This window comes from Poromitra crassiceps, assembly GCF_964638095.1.
Source record: "Poromitra crassiceps genome assembly, chromosome: 1".
Taxonomy (NCBI): Eukaryota; Metazoa; Chordata; class Actinopteri; order Beryciformes; family Melamphaidae; genus Poromitra; species Poromitra crassiceps.
In genome coordinates, this window is record NC_139623.1 from 52,552,555 (window position 1) to 52,569,832 (window position 17,278).

Genomic DNA, 17,278 nt, shown 5'->3' on the forward strand with positions numbered 1-17,278 from the left:
TTGAAAACCACCGCCATGTTAAAGCTAGTAAGGAGATCGACTTTATTTCACCAGAGCCGAAGGCAGCAACACAAAAGACTGATGGAAATAACATAACAGAAGAGACGGTAAGCCCCACTAAACTGGTTTGCAGCATTGACAGTCAGTAGATAGAGTAAACACGATTCTGCCTGACCAATCAGTCGTCTGCAGTATTTTCACGTCACGGTATGGTACCGGGTCCACAGCGCTGGAACCTCAACAAAGCAGGGAACAAAACTAGCACGACTCAACCCGGGCTGTCCACATTTTTGATCGGTGGAATGAGACAAAAAAGCGAGACGAGATGGGCGGGGCCGCGCTGATATCAGCGGTGGAAATGGGCCAATAGTCTCGTAGCCTATATGGGCGACTGAAGTTTATTTATCCACCTTTTCTTTAGATAACAGCACGATGTGAGAAAACTGCCTCAGAAATGAGTTTATCCACTTTTTTGACCAGTGACCACTACAGCACTGCTCCACAGAAAATAAAGAGCTGCATAACGTTTATAATTGACGGTAGGTTCATTTAACACAAGCCAAGTAATGTTAAACTTCCCTTTTTTAGGCTACATTTCCCCCTCCAGATAACATCCAATTCCGCAATCATCCTATGAGAAACATGATATGTGCACGCTTTACCACACCGGCCATATGCTAGGTTTCCACCTAGCCTTGTTTTTTATTTTATTACAATAATACAAACAATACAATCCACCAAACCACATCCCACACCGCCAACATACAATAAACACACAGTTGAGCAACAGAGCACAATTAAAACAGGACACTATTCAAGAATTATAGGACAGACAAAATAGATACAGTACATATACCCACATACATACAACAATAAATAATATAATAAACAAAACAAAAAATAGTTATGATCATCGTTGTCACTGTCTGTTCCATTTCTTATCATAATCTTTCGTTGTTCCCTGAGGCAGGTGGTTTACTTCATCACTAAACCACATCTCACAGGATGTATGCTAGAATGAATGGAATGGATAGACACTGGGTATCTGTCATCTGATTGGCTGATTGATTGATTGATTGATTGATTGATTGATTGATTGTCTCTTAGAAAAACGGCTTTGAGCAGTTCTGTATCAACTTTGTTAATGAGAAGCTGCAGCAGATTTTCATCGAGCTCACACTGAAGGCTGAGCAGGTAACACATGTCTGTCTGTCTGTCTGTCTGCCTGTCTGTCAGAGTCTGGGGAGACACTAGTGTTACCTCTACCTGTCTATCTGTTACTGTCAGTCCATAATTTGGTCATGTTGACACGTTGTTTAGATTTGTTCTCTCATAATGTGAACAATTAAGTCTGCACATTCATTTCAACCTGTAAACATCCGTTAATCATGTATTCATTCATTCATTTATTTATTCATTGATCTATCTGTTTCTGTGCTGTGCTATGTTCAGTATGTGTGGTTATTTGATTCATTTTGAAGTAATAACTGCCCTTTGTGAACCCTGCAGGAGGAGTATGTGCAGGAGGGGATAAGGTGGACGGCCATTGAGTACTTCAACAACAAGGTGGTGTGTGACCTCATCGAGTCCAAACTGGTGAGTGACCCGGCCCGGGATTGGTTGGTAGGCTGGTGAGTGACCCGGCCTGGGATTGGTCAGTAGGGACCAGGCCAGCCTGGGATTGGTCAGTAGGGCCCAGGCACAGCCAAGTTGTTTTGTGTTTTAATATCCGTCTCTGTTCTGTGATCTTTGAAGAACTTGTTCTGTTAGAAACTCTTTGGAGATGCATCTGATGATCACACAGTGTCATACATGCAGGGTGTAGGTTAAGTTAAAGGGACAGTTCACCCTAAAATCCAAAATACATATTTTCCTCTCACCTCTGTAGTGCTATTTATCCTTTACATTGTTTTGTGTTAGTTGCCATAGAGATGTCTGCCTTCTCTCCAATACAATGGAACTGGATGGCACTCGGCTTGTGGTGCTCAAAGCACACGCATATGCACGCACACGCACACACACACACACACACACACACACACACACACACACACGAAACATTTGAAAAACTCAACAGCAATGTCTCTTTCCAGAATTATGACCTGGTTATTCAAGATAATCCACAGACCTTGTTGTGAGCAGTTTCATGTAGGAACTATTTTCTATTGACCGAACTACACCTGCTACCTGCTAGCTAGTTCCTACATGAAACTGCAGCTAGCACCAGCTAGTTAGCAGTTAGCAGTTAGCGTGAGTAGTTCGGTCTGACTGGCACTTGGCTTGGACACCACAAGCCGAGTGCCATCCAGTTCCATTGTATTGGAGAGAAGGCAGACACCTCTCTAGGGCCGGTATCTCCAAACTCAGTGACTCACACAAAACAATCTGGATGGATCAATAGCACTACGGGTGAGAGGACAAAATGTATTTTGGATTTTAGGGTGAGCTGTCCCTTTAACGAGATTAACGAGGAGGCAGGGTGATTTCTTCAATGTGGGAAATGAACCCTGCAAGCTCAGACTGAAGCTTGAAGTTTTTGTCTTAATCCTCTTGATGTTTGTAGTCAAACATCAATTCCTCAAGCCTCTCTGACTCCATCGCCCCCTGCTGATTTCCCAGAATCCTCCTGGCATAATGAGCATCTTGGACGATGTGTGTGCCACCATGCACGCCAAAGGCGAGGGGGCGGACCAGACGCTGCTGCAGAAGCTGCAGGGTGGGATCAGCTCGCACCAACACTTCAGCAGCTGGAACCGAGGATTTATCGTCCATCACTACGCTGGCAAGGTACGCACATCACACCTCTTTTAAGTGCGCACGGTACGCACGTTTTTAAAGTACACACAGTACGCTTTTAAAGTACGCACAATATACATGCTTTTAAAGTTTGCACAGTACGCACATTTTTAAAGCCCAGTTTGGCAACAATTTGGTAGTTCAGGGTAGTCCAAGGTAGTTCAGGGTAGTCCAAGTTCGTTCAGGGTAGTCCAAGTTTGTTCAGGGTAGTCCAGGTTAGTCCAAGTTAGTTCAGGGTAGTTCAGGGTAGTCCAAATTAGTTCAGAGTAGTCTGTTAGTTCAGGATAGTTCATGGTAGTTCAGAGTAGTCCAAGTTATTTCATGGTACTCCAGAGTAGTCCAAGTTAGTTCAGGGTAGTTAGGAGTAGTCCAAGTTAGTTCAGGGTAGTTCAGAGTAGTCCGGCGTAGTTCAGAGTAGTCCAAGTTAGTTCAGAGTAGTTCAGAGTAGTCCAAGTTAGTTCAGGTCAGTTCAGAGTAGTTCAGAGTAGTCCAAGTTAGTTCAGGGTAGTCCAGGGTTGTTCAGGATTCGTTGAAGACAGAGCTGTGTGTGTTGTGTTGTATTTGCATCACAAGAGATATTTTGATGTGTCCCCAGCTTAATTGATATGTCTGTCTGTCTGTCTGTCTGCCTGTCTGCCTGCCTGTCTGCCTGTCTGCCTGTCTGTCTGCCTGTCTGCCTGTCTGTCTGTCTGTCTGCCTGTCTGTCTGTCTGTCTGTCTGTCTGTCTGCCTGTCTGTCTGCCTGTCTGTCTGACTGACTGTCTGTCTGATTGTCTGACTGTCAGGTGTCGTATGACGTCAGTGGTTTCTGTGAGAGGAACAGAGACGTTCTTTTCAATGACATCATCGAGCTGATGCAGAGCAGCGAGTTGTAAGTACTCTGTGTGTGCGTGTATGCGTGCGTGCGTGCGTGCGTGTGTGTGTGCGTGCGTGTGTGCGTGCGAGCGATAATAACCCACATCTGTGTTTCAGCTCGTTCATGAGAGGTTTGTTCCCTGAGAACCTGGAGACAGAGAAGAGAGGGCGTCCGTCTACCGCCAGCACCAAGATCAAGGTGAGAGTGGAGGCAGGGTTTATGACTGACAGGTGAAGAGGAGGTGTGGTCAGGGCTGCAGAGACAGAGAAACAGACAGAATTAACTAGCTTTACGAGTCGAGGTAGTCTAATGGGTGTAACAAGGCTAACAAGCCTTTTCAACTTCAACACTTTACTGCCATCTGAACATGGCTGATTTGGATTGTTTTGGAGACAGAGGTTAAACTGAACCAAAGATACTTAATAGACAAGCAAGATTAATCTTTACAGGCAGGACCAATGGTATGAAATGGTAACTCTTCCAGTCTCCTAAATGGGCGGGCGTGGTCACCTCTTTCCCCTGTCTAAAGCCCCAAACGCACAGAAAGCATGAATTGACGCACCTCATTTGATGCACATCAATTTAGCGCACTGCAGGCATCAGATAGGCTACCAAATAGCAACAGCACAGAACCATCAGTATTTTGGGTAAGAAGAGGTACCCAGGGAAAGACTGCCCTCTCGCAGATCTCTCCATCTCCATTGACAATACCACTGTGCTTCCCTCCCAAACAGCTAAGAACCTTGGGGTGATCCTTGACAACCAGCTGTCTTGCTCGGCCAACATAGCTGCGACAGCACGCTCCTGTAGGTTCTCCCTCTACAACATCCGCAAAATCCGTCCCTTTCTCACAAGGGAAGCGACTCAACTCCTGGTCCAGTCACTTATCATCTCCCGCCTGGACTACTGCAACGTGCTCCTGGCCGGCCTACCTGCCGCTGCCATCCGACCGCTTCAGCTCATTCAGAACGCTGCAGCCCGTCTGGTATTCAACCAACCCAAATTCTCTCATGTCACTCGCCTCTTCCGGGACCTTCACTGGCTTCCCATCTCGGCACGCATCAAATTCAAGACACTGGTACTGGCCTACAGGGCAGTTCACCAGACAGCTCCTCTGTACCTGCAATCTATGGTCAGGTTCCAAACCTCTGACCGCTCCCTTCGCTCCTCGACTAGTGCAGGACGCCTCGCCCCTCCTTCGCTACGGGGGCTAAAAAGTCGCTCATCCCGATCATGACTCTTCTCGTCCCTGGCACCTCAATGGTGGAATGAGCTTCCACCTTCAGTCAGGACAGCTGAATCACTGCCGACCTTTCGGAAAAGACTAAAGACACACCTTTTCATGCTCCATCTGGGCCCTTCTTGAACTAACATCTTTCTCTCTCTAAAAAAAAAAAGAAAGAAAAAAAACAACAACTAACTTTACCACTATTCCTTCAGATGTTGTAGTTGTCATAGACTGTGTTGCATAGTTGATTGCTCTATTGCTGACAAAAATGTGTTATTGTAAGTCGCTTTGGATAAAAGCGTCTGCCAAATGACATAATGTAATGTAATGTAATGTAAGAGGTCACTAATGTATAGTAGAGCTGTCACTTTTTCCAAAAATAAAGTTCGAACAAACTTTAATTGCCCCTCAATTTGTTCGAATATATCCAAAGTGAATTGGTTAATTCCGCCCCCCACCGCCCCCCCAGAAACAATCTGCCGATCTGATCTCATCATGACATACAGCAGGGAAATATATTTTGGTAGCCGATGTGTTTAGAAGTGCATTCTCACTTTGTTCAGACAGTTTTGCTATAGTGTAGCGTTATATTTTACACGCTTGCTATATTTAAACTGCCGTGAGATTTGTTTGGGGAGCATATGCAAGACAGGCGGCAATGAAAGTGGACAGAGAGGGAGGCGGGCTCAGAGCGCTTTGGTCGCTGCTGGAACCTCATTTGACGCTCCAAAATCGAAACAGGTTCTGAGTATGGGCATCAAGGCAGTTTGACGCGCGTCAGAAAGCTCTTGGTGCGCGTTCGGCCGTTTAAAGCATTGTGACATCATCAGTGATTTCATAAGAGGCATTGTGACATCATTGTGATGTCATCAGTAAGTGATGTCATCATGATGCAAAGTTGTGCAATTGTGCTCTGCGCATACCATTGCCAATAGAGCAGGCGAGGCCACGCAGCAGCCGAGCTGCGGGTGAGGCCACACAGTGGCTGAGCTGCAGGGCCAGCTCGGCGAGCTTCAGGGTGCGCGAGCCAGCGCAGCGGCCGAGCCTAGGAATCGACCTAGTGGATTAAAATAAAAACGCCATTAAATGATCATTATACCTGTCATACTGCACACTCCCTCAGACCTGACAAACTGTAGAACCTCAGTGTGTAGTACTCTGTGTGAAGACGACAGCTGCAGAAAATGAACCCGACTGTAGTAAAACGTTCTTTACCCCCCACCCCCCCCCCAACCCCCTCCCCCCCTCCAGAAACAAGCCAACACCCTGGTGCAGACTCTGATGAAGTGCACCCCGCACTACATCCGCTGCATCAAGCCCAACGAGACCAAGCGCCCGCGGGACTGGGAGGAGAACCGCGTCCGGCACCAGGTGGAATACCTGGGCCTCCGCGAGAACATCCGGGTCCGCCGTGCCGGATACGCCTACCGCCGAGTGTTCAACAAGTTCCTCCACAGGTCAGATACAGGCTCCACCCACAGATCAGACACGAGCTCCACCATGACACCCCGAGTTATTATAGTCTCGCACTAGCCAGCCTTGGTAAAATATCTACGTCTGGGGCACCTGTGGCCAAAACGCAACTTGTGGGGCGGTACATTTTGTACAATGCACCAATGCATGCAGATAGTCGGACTTCCGTAACCATTCAGAGGCCGCTGGAATTCCTATGGCAAAACCTGGCAATGCTGACTTCAGACCCTCTGCTAGGGAGTAGTCGTCTCTCAAGCCACAATCTCTTCCACAGTCTTCGAATCCACTGTGCTTTAGCCTGTTGGCCAGAGGTTGTCATTTTCCAAAAAACAAACAAAACAATAACAATACTTCAGTCCGGAGGAAGTTCGATACCAATCGACACATGTAAACAAAACCGATGCAGGTGATTGGAGAAATTAGTGGATGAGCGGATGTCTCGCCTTATTTCCATTTTGACCAACTTTCTCCTCTGAAGTACAGACGGGTAGGCGGAAGCATTTGCAAATTTCGGAAGCCAACGCGTCTTTTTTAAGAAGGTCTGACCGCGTGAGACTAGAGTTATTATTAGTGGTGGGACTCGATTTTTTTAAAAATCTAATTAGAGGCTTTGTAATTAATTAATCTAAATTAATCGCATTTTAATCGCATATCAATATTTGACACAAGAAGCAACATTTTTCAATTCAAATGGATTTTGGTATATGAGTGAATCAGTGACTAGGTAGTAGAGAAACGTTCCGTGGTCTCTGTAGTGCAAAAATAAGGTGTGATTAAAATGCGTTAATTTTTTTAACCGTTATTTTTTCTGTAATTAATTAATCGAAATTAACGTGTTAAAGTCCCCGCCCTATTTATTATAGTTTTGTATTTTTCATTAGTTTTTATTTTTATTTAGTTTTTAATTTTAGTTTTCAATTCATTTTAGTTTCAGTGGATTTGCTCATTTTAGTTTAGTTTTTACTGTTTAAAAATTTGTTTTAAATAGTTTTATTTATTTATTATGTACTGTATATTCAGTGTCAGCGGCAGATGTAAGAAGTTGAGAATAGGTATTTCAATACAAACACTTTGTGAAGGCAGTTGACTCTCACTCATGTAGACATCCCAGTTTTGTAAGTACACAATATCATTTCAGTTAGTTTTATGTCTTTCTAAAGTCTAGTTTTTATTTTTATTTCAGTTCACTTTTTTTTTTTTTTTTTTTTACCCCTAGTGTTAGTTTTTAGTTTAGTTTGAGTTAACTGTAATAACCTTGGTGCAGGTATGCCATCCTGACCCGGGAGACGTGGCCTCGGTGGGGGGGCGATGAGCGGCAGGGGGTGCTGCACCTCCTCAGCTCCGTCAACATGGACAGCGACCAGTACCAACTGGGCAAGACCAAGCTCTTCATCAAGGCTCCAGAGTCGGTATGAACACACCTTTATTTACAACACAGGAGCTACAATTCAAATTCTAATACAATTCAATTCTAATAAAAATTAATATTGGACTGGATTTATACAGCGTTTTTCAAGGCACCCAATGCACTTTACGTGTGTGTGGGTGTGTGTGAAAAACTCTACTCATCCACCACCGATGTGTAGCACCCCTGGGTGATGCATGGCAGCCAGTTTGCACCAGAACGCTCACCACAAATCAGCCATCATCAGCTATCATCACATCACTCAGTCCTCTGACTGAGCCAATTATCTATTGTAGGATGATTAGGTGGCCGTGATGGAAAAAAGGCCTGTGTTGCAATTTAGCCAGGGCACCGGGGTTACACCCCCCAGGGCACCGGGGTTATACCCCCCAGGGCACCGGGGTTACACCCCTACTCTTGCGAAGAGTGCCGATTATTCATCAGACCAGAGGGAAGAGCGCCTCCAACACCACTTCCATCTGGTCTCTCATCCAAGGAGTATCCACAGCCAGACCTGCCTAGCTTCCCCAGGAAAGGCATCGTTTAACGCAGGAGCCATGGTGCCGGCAGCATTCTTTATGATAAAGATGTCGTCTCCGTGTTGCAGCTGTTCCTGTTGGAGGAGATGAGGGAGAGGAAGTATAATGGTTACGCCCGTGTCATCCAGAAGGCCTGGAGGAAACACATCGCCGTGCGCAAATACGTCAAGATGAGGGAGGAAGGTAAGATCAACATCATCACACTGTAATGCTAAAGCTACACCTGACCTGCTGTTATCTCACTGGGAGGAGGAGAGCAGCAGTTATCAACTTCTCCCAAAAAGTAGTCCGCTACGGGAGAATTTGATTTTTTGATGTTCATGTAGAACATGTTGATTTAGCATGGCTGCAGGCATCACATAGAACATGTTGATTTAGCATGGCTGCAGGCATCACGTAGAACATGTTAGCATGGCTGCAGGCATCACGTAGAACATGTTAGCATGGCTGCAGGCATCACGTAGAACATGTTAGCATGGCTGCAGGCATCACGTAGAACATGTTAGCATGGCTGCAGGCATCACGTAGAACATGTTAGCATGGCTGCAGGCATCATGTAGAACATGTTAGCATGGCTGCAGCCTGCAGGCATCATGTAGAACATGTTGATTTAGCATGGCTGCAGGCATCATGTAGAACATGTTGATTTAGCATGGCTGCAGGCATCATGTAGAACATGTTGATTTAGCATGGCTGCAGGCATCATGTAGAACATGTTGATTTAGCATGGCTGCAGGCATCATGTAGAACATGTTGATTTAGCATGGCTGCAGGCATAACATTTTAAGAAAACTGTTCAAACTCATCAGTGTGCAACAACAACCAAAGTTATGTCCACGTTTAGTCGTGGAAAAAAAGGGGGGGGGGATAAAATAAAAAAGAAGAACAAAAAAACAATAGGCCTAGAACCCTGGGAAATACTGTGGTCAATATGACCACTTTTGTGCAAAATTTGTTAAAAAAAATAAAATCTTTTGCCATTTCTGTCATTTATATTAAAACTATTTTAAAATTGAAATAGACACTTTTAGGAAAAGTCACCAGCAGCACTGTATTTCAAAAAGTTCAAAATGACCATCATGGCCATTCTGGTGTTAAAGTCCCTGGAAACCAAAATCCACAAAAACGTTCTAACTATGTTATTTAGGGTCTTATATGAGTAATTGTGTGCCTCAGTTAAGTATGCGCCATTACTTTCAACCCAAAGCCCGAAAATCGCCACTTTTCTACAAGGTCTGGATTTCCACTTCCTCATTAAAGAGAGCAGTGCGCGAGGTGCTCAAATGCAAAATCTTATGACGTCACAAACTCTATATAACCTTTGTACATGCGCGCAACCCGCCCTTCTCCTTTTGTCCGTTCTTCTTGCCCCCACAGTGCTCGCTCAGTGTCTGTCTGTCTCCCTCCCACTCTGTGTGCTGTGTGTCGAGCGCTATGCTGCCTGCTCTCTCTCTCTCTCTCTCAATCTCTCTCTCTCTCTCTCTCACTAGTCCCGAGAGAGAGAGAGCCTGGTGACGCGAGGTTACTGTCACACACACACACACACACACACACACACAGAGTAATGCTGTGCAGTCGCAGCGACAGTCTCTTCCTCTCCGAGCAACGAGCAAACACACACACACACACACACACGCACACACAAACTCCATCTCTCTTTCCTTCTCTCTCTCTCCCCGTTTCCCTCCCTCCCTCTCTCTCTCGCACTCTCTCTCTCTGAGACCAGTCTTGCACGCACACACACACGGGACACGCCCACACAGTCCGCGGGAGAAAATACACTCTAAAATATAATTGATTCTCATGACTTTTGCCATGACTGTCAAACCTAAATTTATATACTTTGCGACGTTCATCATCGTTCAAATTTAGCTGGTGGCTTATTAACATAGGTTCCTGTGATGTGATGAACTCAAAATTAGGGATGCACCGATATGAAAATTTTGGCCGATGCCGAAGTCTCTTCACTTGTTGAGTGGTGTGCCCAGAACAACTTAACCCTCAACATCTCCAAAACCAAGGAGATGATTGTGGATTTCCGCAAAAATAAAGCTGAACTCCAGCCTTTAATCATAAATGATCAGGCTGTTGAGAAGGTGGAAAGTTTCAAATTCCTGGGGACCACGATTTCCTCTTCTCTTAAATGGAACGTCAATGTGAGCCTTATCGTAAAGAAAGCCCACCAACGTTTGTTCTTCCTGAGGCAACTCAGGAAATTCAAAGTCTCAAAGATAGGGATGTGTCACTTCTACCGAGCTATGATAGAGAGTGTGCTCACATTCTCTATCACAGTTTGGTTTGGTAACTGTTCAGCTGAGGACAGAGAAGAGCTGAACAGGGTCGTGAAAACGGCATTGAAGATCGTAGGTAAGGATTTGCCGAGATTATGCGATATTTATAACGAGCGCATATTGAAGCTAGGGCTGAAGATAATAAGGGACCCCTCCCATCCAGCCAATGCTCTCTTTGCCCCCCTTCCTTCGGGAAGAAGGGTATGCAGCATCAAATGCCGAACCACTCGTCTGCCTAACAGCTCGTACCCTGAAGCAGTGAGGGCCCTTAACTCCTCCTCAGTTCAGTTCACCACCCCAATTTAATTTTACCCCCTGGTCTTTTAATGCACCAGACACTTTAATGCATTGTGCACTTTTTTTTATTGCACTTTTTTTGTTGCACTAGCCGCCTGTGCCTATCCTGCACTGTACACTGTATTGCATACTGTTTTGCATTTTGCAGTTGTTTTTGATTGCATGTTCCTACTTTTTATACATTGCAGCAGATGTGTAGTTGTATTGTCTGTCTCTCATGGTCTGTTACTGTGATTGTTTTGTCTGTTTGAGCATGCCAAGACAAATTCCAATCAATTTTGGTTGATATGGCAATAAAACTATTGAATCTTGAATAACCGATATTAACATTGCCGTTATGGCCGATAACCGATATTTACCGATGTCGATATGATCTGTATAAAAACACATTTCTATGATAATAAAATTTTGTACATACTGAAAAACACATGTAAACACTGAATTTGAAAAAATAATGCATTTCTTTATTTCAAAAACATTTGTAAAAGCCCATAAATCATAGATTTACTGCATTATTTCATCTCAATGTGAAGAATTTGGCTGATACCGATAACCGATATTAACATTGAAACATCAGACCGATACCGATATGTTAAAAAATGACTAACATCGGCCGATACCGATATGATTGCCGATATATCGTGCATCCCTACTCAAAATAAATAATAAATAAATAATAAAAACATATTTCTGGTTTCCAGGGACTTTAAGGTTATCGAGTACTGATACCCAGCCCAGTGCTGCTAGTGATCCTGCGTCATGAGTATTCTTGGTGTTTCTGTGTGTGTGCGCATGTGTGTTTGTGTTTCTGTGTGCGTGTGCGCATGCATGCGTGTGTTTGGCGTGCAGCCTCGGACATCCTGCTGAACCGGAAGGAGCGTCGTAGGAACAGTCTGAACAGGAACTTTGTGGGAGACTACATCGGCACAGAGAACCACCCGGAGATACGGCAGTTTGTCGGCCGCAGAGAGAGGATCGACTTTGCTGACGTGGTGCTCAAATACGACCGCAGGTTCAGGGTGAGCCCCACTGCACTGTGCCCACCTGCCACACCGCACTGTGCCCACCTGGGCAGCTCTACCTTTCTACATCACATACTACATTAATAGATTGATAACGTAATTACACTACACCACATACTACTAGATCACTAGATTTATAACAGACTGATAACATAATAACACTACACCACATACTAATTACTAGATAGATAACAGACTGATAACATAATTAATTACACCACATACTAGATCACTAGATTGATAACATCATTAATTACACTACATTAGGTGTTGTAGAATGGAATTTCACCACTCCTCATCTTCAAAATGTATTTTAATGTTACACCATAGAGGTGCACTTTTAACAATAAAATTATTATGATTATTTTCAAAATAATAATCAACAGTCTATTGTCTTTACTAATTGGTTGATTCAAATTTGCTTACTGCACTAATGCAGAGCTTCAATGGATTAATTATTATTATTGTTTTTTATCTGGTGACAGAGGAAGGTTGTTATCCTGCTTGACCAGTTTCCCTCTGTGTTTGGGGTATTCCTCGAATTACAAACTCATGACAGATCAATTTGTTCAAGGGATTATTGATTCTGTATTTTGTATATGGCTAAAATATCACTAATTGCAAACTTCCCAGCCATTGCTTTATTTTATAATATGAATATGAAATAGCTGTTTACTTCTTTTTGGTTGCTTGTTACATATTGTTTATTACATGTTGCTTGTTACATGTGGGAATTTCAAAAGCTTACTTCTTTTGGTTTTATTAGTATGGTTGTGGGGTTCTTCCAGACTTCGTATCAAACATATTGCCTAGGCTCTGCTCACGTGGAGCTACTACTGGACAAACCTGGTCACTGCAAAATACAGTCTTAAAGAGAGCTCATCTCGCCGTGCAGTTCCCACTGGACTATCCTAGTCGCTGCAGATGCAGCCTGTCGAGAGAGTAATATATTTTCTTTTTCTTTGAGGCAATATGAGAAAACGCTTCTCAGGCTCTCTCGTCGTGCAGCTACCACTGGACCATGCTAGTCACTGCAGATGCAGCCAATCAAGAGAGTTTTTAATGGTCCTGAGGTTATTTATCTTTATTATTTACAATGGGGCGTCCCCCCTTGTCTCAAGAAACCTAACTAACCCAAGATACTAACTTAGGTTCTTATATGAACATACATATTTACAGTTATATACAATGTCATTTTGACACACCCACAATATGCAAACATTTCAGATTATTTTAATATCAGACTAATAATAACTTCAGTTTTATACAATAATATAATATATGATGACCTGAGACACACAATGTATGAAAAAGTGTTTGTTGTTCACCCTGAAGCTTTTTGGTTCCCGGATGTGCCTAGACTTGAATTTTTCTTTAATAAGAGAGTCTTTGATATAGCTCAATTTATTAGTAATGCCTGGGAAAGAAGAAAAAATATGCTGTTTGTATAGGTTTGTAATGAATATGTTCTATTTTTCTATATGACACCGTGTGTCCTTTTGTTTGCTATCTTGCATTCGGAAATACGGAAGCTGAAGTATTGTAAACCACAGTTTTGTATCTGTTTTTGTCATGTCTCATAAGCCCATACGGGCTGGGCACCATTGGTGTGTGACACGTAAATAAAGAAATCGATAAAAAAAAATACATTAGGCATGTAATAACTTCTCTAATTAGGATAATTACCTCCGCTGCCAAGGAGGCCATGTTCTCGGTGCCGTTTGTCTGTCAGCAGGATTACGGAGAAACTATTGGCCCGGTTTTCAGGAAACTTTGTGGAAGGTGCATCATGGGCACGAAACCATAACATTTTCTCACACACGGATTTACCTCACAATTAACTCATTGAGTGCCAGCCACTTTTGGAGAACGGACGCTCCCAGTGCCAGAGGTTCAGAGCGTTTTCAGTGATTTCTCGAGGCCCACAGAATATTGTGTGATATTACTATGTAAACACCGAACACGCACAAAGAACGATGATACTCTATTGTATCATCAGCAAAAAAAAGTTTATTGATACCATTTTCCGTTCTTTAGTTATCAGCCGGAGAACATAGGTTGTTTTGAGCAAAAAGAGACGTTTCAAATTAGAAGCTGAGATATTCAGCCTTTTGTGAAATGAAGCATTTCAAGCACATTCACTGACTCTGAAGCTAATATTTTCTGATGTGACACCTCAAAAATAATTTCCTTCAATAAAACAGTGAAAACAAAGGAATTTTGTTTGGCCAAATAATATTTTTTAGCTGCAACCAGCAGCGCTGGCCCCTGCGTGCGCAGACCCTACACCTTCTTGCTGGTCTTGATTTACTGCTGGTGGGCATCAGATATTCTAGCTTGTTTGCCTGTCTCTGTCCATCGAGCCTGCTGTCTGGGTCTGTGTTTACTGTCAATGGTTGTATGCTGCCCTGCGTGCCCCACCCCCCTCCTCCTCCTCCGTGGGAGTGTCTCTGGGGCTCTGCTGCGTTTGCTCTGCGTTTGCTCTGCACTGAAAAGTGCGCTGCACCCCGCTTTTTCACAGCGTGTCGCCGGCTCCCAGCTGAGAATAATGTAACTTTTCAGAAAGACGCTGGTGTCGGCAACTAAATCATATGGAGGGGCTATCGCAGCGGAGACGGAGGGGCTCAATTGTGGCAGCAGATTGACTGCTGTTCACAGGCACAGCTAACGTTATGCTTCATGCATATCGATGCATACCGATGCCGTTTCCGTTTCCATAACGACTTCTTATCTGTTTTTTACTCATCTTTCTCTAATCTGGAGAGCACTGTCGCCACCTAATGGGTCGGTAAAATAGGTTATACACATTCAACATGCCCCAAAATTTTACAGGAGATGGATCTGGCTTTGATCCACGTCCCACCGTCAAAAAACGCAATTGACGACAATCGTCGTCATTGGCACTCTACGTTAGTATCCGAATTGACGACGATTGCCGTCATTGGCACTCAATGAGTTAAATAGATTTTATTTGTGAAATAACTTTTCATAGCTAAAATGTCTCTGTGTATCTCTCTCTCTGTCTCTGTCTATCTCTGTCTCCCAGTCAGTGAAGCGTGACCTCATCCTGACGCCTAAGTTCTTGTACCTGATTGGTCGAGAGAAGGTGAAGCAGGGTCCAGATAAAGGTCAAATCCAGGAAGTTCTGAAGAGAAAGATCGAGCTCGGCAGGATCCAGTCTGTCTCTCTGAGGTACAGAACCAAAACTCAACCAGAACCAAAATATAACCAAAACAGTCTTTATTTTAAATATCCTATATATATATAAGATTTGTGAAGCAATTAACATGTTTTAAGCGTTTTCAGTTGCTAATGAGTGAACAGGATGTAACGTAGGTGCAAAATTTTATTTATGGTTATGCTCATAATAGTTATTAAGTATGCATAATGTAAGTATGAAATGTGAACTATAAATATGGATATGAGTAGCCTATAATTTTTTTAATCTGAGTTATTTGATGACCTGCATTATATTCTTATTTGATTTAATATTTGTATCTATGAATGTGAGCTGATTATTGTTTATTGTTGTTCCTTCTCTACAACACACAAGATCTTTCAGTAATAGGCTACCACACAGTGGTTAAACTCAATCCCTGTCTCCGCCTCTTCTTTCATTGGCCAGCCTGACCCGTGGCCGTTACCTGCTCACCTTGTCAGTCACCTAGCCCGATCCATACCCTAACCTGCGTTCATTATTAAATAATAATAACACTTCACCTACTGGTGGATGAACTCACTCTCTCACCAGACTTGTCACTGCACTCCTGCCTCAGTCATATGTAAACCACAGTATATTCTATCTGTTCTGCTCTTCTCTTCCCCCCTTCCCCTGCTCCCTCTCCATCTCCTTCCTTTCCCTGCTCTCTTCCCCCCCACATTCCCTGTTCCCTACCTCCTCCCTTTACCTGCTCTCTCCTCCCCCACATCCCCCCCTCTCCCTCCCCTGCTCCCTCCCCACCTCCTCCCTTTCCCTACTCTCTCCTCCCCCACATTCCCAGAATTAGGGCTATACAAATAAACTTGACTTGACTTGACTAAACCATGACCGTACTTTTAATATAATTTGTGGACTCAAATAAATCATTCAAACATGCTCCCACCACATGTGGAAGCTCAAGCTGCATACTTTTTAAAAGGCTGATGGTGCTTTGAGTCATGATTAAATGAGCATGATGCATGATTAAGTTCATGCTATCAAAATCTCACTCCAGCCACGTACTGTACCCAAAGTTGGCAACCCTGATGTTAATATAATGTTAGCTTGCTTGCTAACACGGACAGCTAGCCAATTTAGGCAGACGCACACAGGAGTCTGCATTAATTATTATTTGCTTAAGCTATCCTGCATGGATAACATCCGCTAATTCATCCAAATATCATCTTGTGTGAACAATACAGTCACAAATATGCCTACGATCTCTGTCTGTCTGTCTGCCTGTCTGTCTCTCAGCACCCTGCAGGACGACATATTTGTGGTCCATGAGGAAGAGTACGACAGCGTCCTGCAGAGCATCTTCAAGACAGAGTTCCTCAGTCTGCTGCTCAAACGCCTCCAGGAGAAAAGCCAGAAGAAACTCCCGCTCAAATTCAACAACCTGTCAGTGCATTACACCATCTGCCATCTCTCTCGCTCTCTATCTCTCTCCCTGTCTCTCTCTCTCTCTCTCCCTGTCTCTCTCTCCCTCCCTCTGTCTATCTCTCTCTCCCTCTCCCCCCTCTGTCTATCTCTCTCCCTCTCTCTCCCCCTCCCTCTGTCTATTTCTCTCTCCCTCTCCCCCCTCTGTCTATCTCTCTCTCTCCCTCCCTCTCTCTCTCTCCCTGCCTCTGTATATCTCTCTCTCCCTCTCCTCCCTCTCTCTCTCCCTGCCTCTGTCTATCTCTCTGGGAGTTTCCACATTAGGAATGATTGCTTTCGTTACGTGCCTGATAATGTTTGCTCCCCCTCCCCTCTACCGCACTGGTCAACTTTCACGTTACAAATAGTGTTCCATGTCCGGGCACACTTGCTTATCTACAAACTCCTACACAATAGGTGGCGGTATGCACCTAGTTGGTTTGCGATCCGTCAATAAACACAAAGAAGAAGAAGAGTAGGCTAGTAGACTACACTTGCTAAGTCGACGAGTTGGATGGATACTATTGTATGGCTTTTGTGATGTACAAGAGGTAAATACGAGTTTGTGTATTGTTTTCTATACGTGATGAACATAAAATGTATGGTGTAAAAGCGAGTTGTGTTTCTAATAGCGAGTAGCCATTAGTATTAGTATAATAGACTAATATAGTATAATAGTATAATAAAGATTTGCTTTCATACCCAATCAGATATGAAGCAACAATGTTACTTGCCTGGGTCCACACCTTTGAAT

The 17,278-nt window shown here is 43.8% G+C and overlaps 1 protein-coding gene across 3 annotated transcripts in view; it reads left to right on the top strand.

Annotated features, from left to right (window-relative positions):
• Positions 1-17,278, top strand: part of myo1eb (myosin IEb) — a 59,569-nt gene that overhangs the window by 34,503 nt on the left and 7,788 nt on the right. For all 3 annotated transcript variants that reach the window (XM_083647895.1, XM_083647896.1, XM_083647897.1), the window contains exons 12-22: positions 1,108-1,194; positions 1,510-1,596; positions 2,620-2,787; positions 3,581-3,666; positions 3,768-3,849; positions 6,131-6,336; positions 7,617-7,761; positions 8,365-8,479; positions 11,734-11,903; positions 14,953-15,098; positions 16,360-16,506. In XM_083647895.1, coding sequence (XP_083504021.1) covers positions 1,108-1,194; positions 1,510-1,596; positions 2,620-2,787; positions 3,581-3,666; positions 3,768-3,849; positions 6,131-6,336; positions 7,617-7,761; positions 8,365-8,479; positions 11,734-11,903; positions 14,953-15,098; positions 16,360-16,506 — 1,439 coding nt within the window. The remainder of the gene's footprint in view (positions 1-1,107; positions 1,195-1,509; positions 1,597-2,619; positions 2,788-3,580; positions 3,667-3,767; positions 3,850-6,130; positions 6,337-7,616; positions 7,762-8,364; positions 8,480-11,733; positions 11,904-14,952; positions 15,099-16,359; positions 16,507-17,278) is intronic.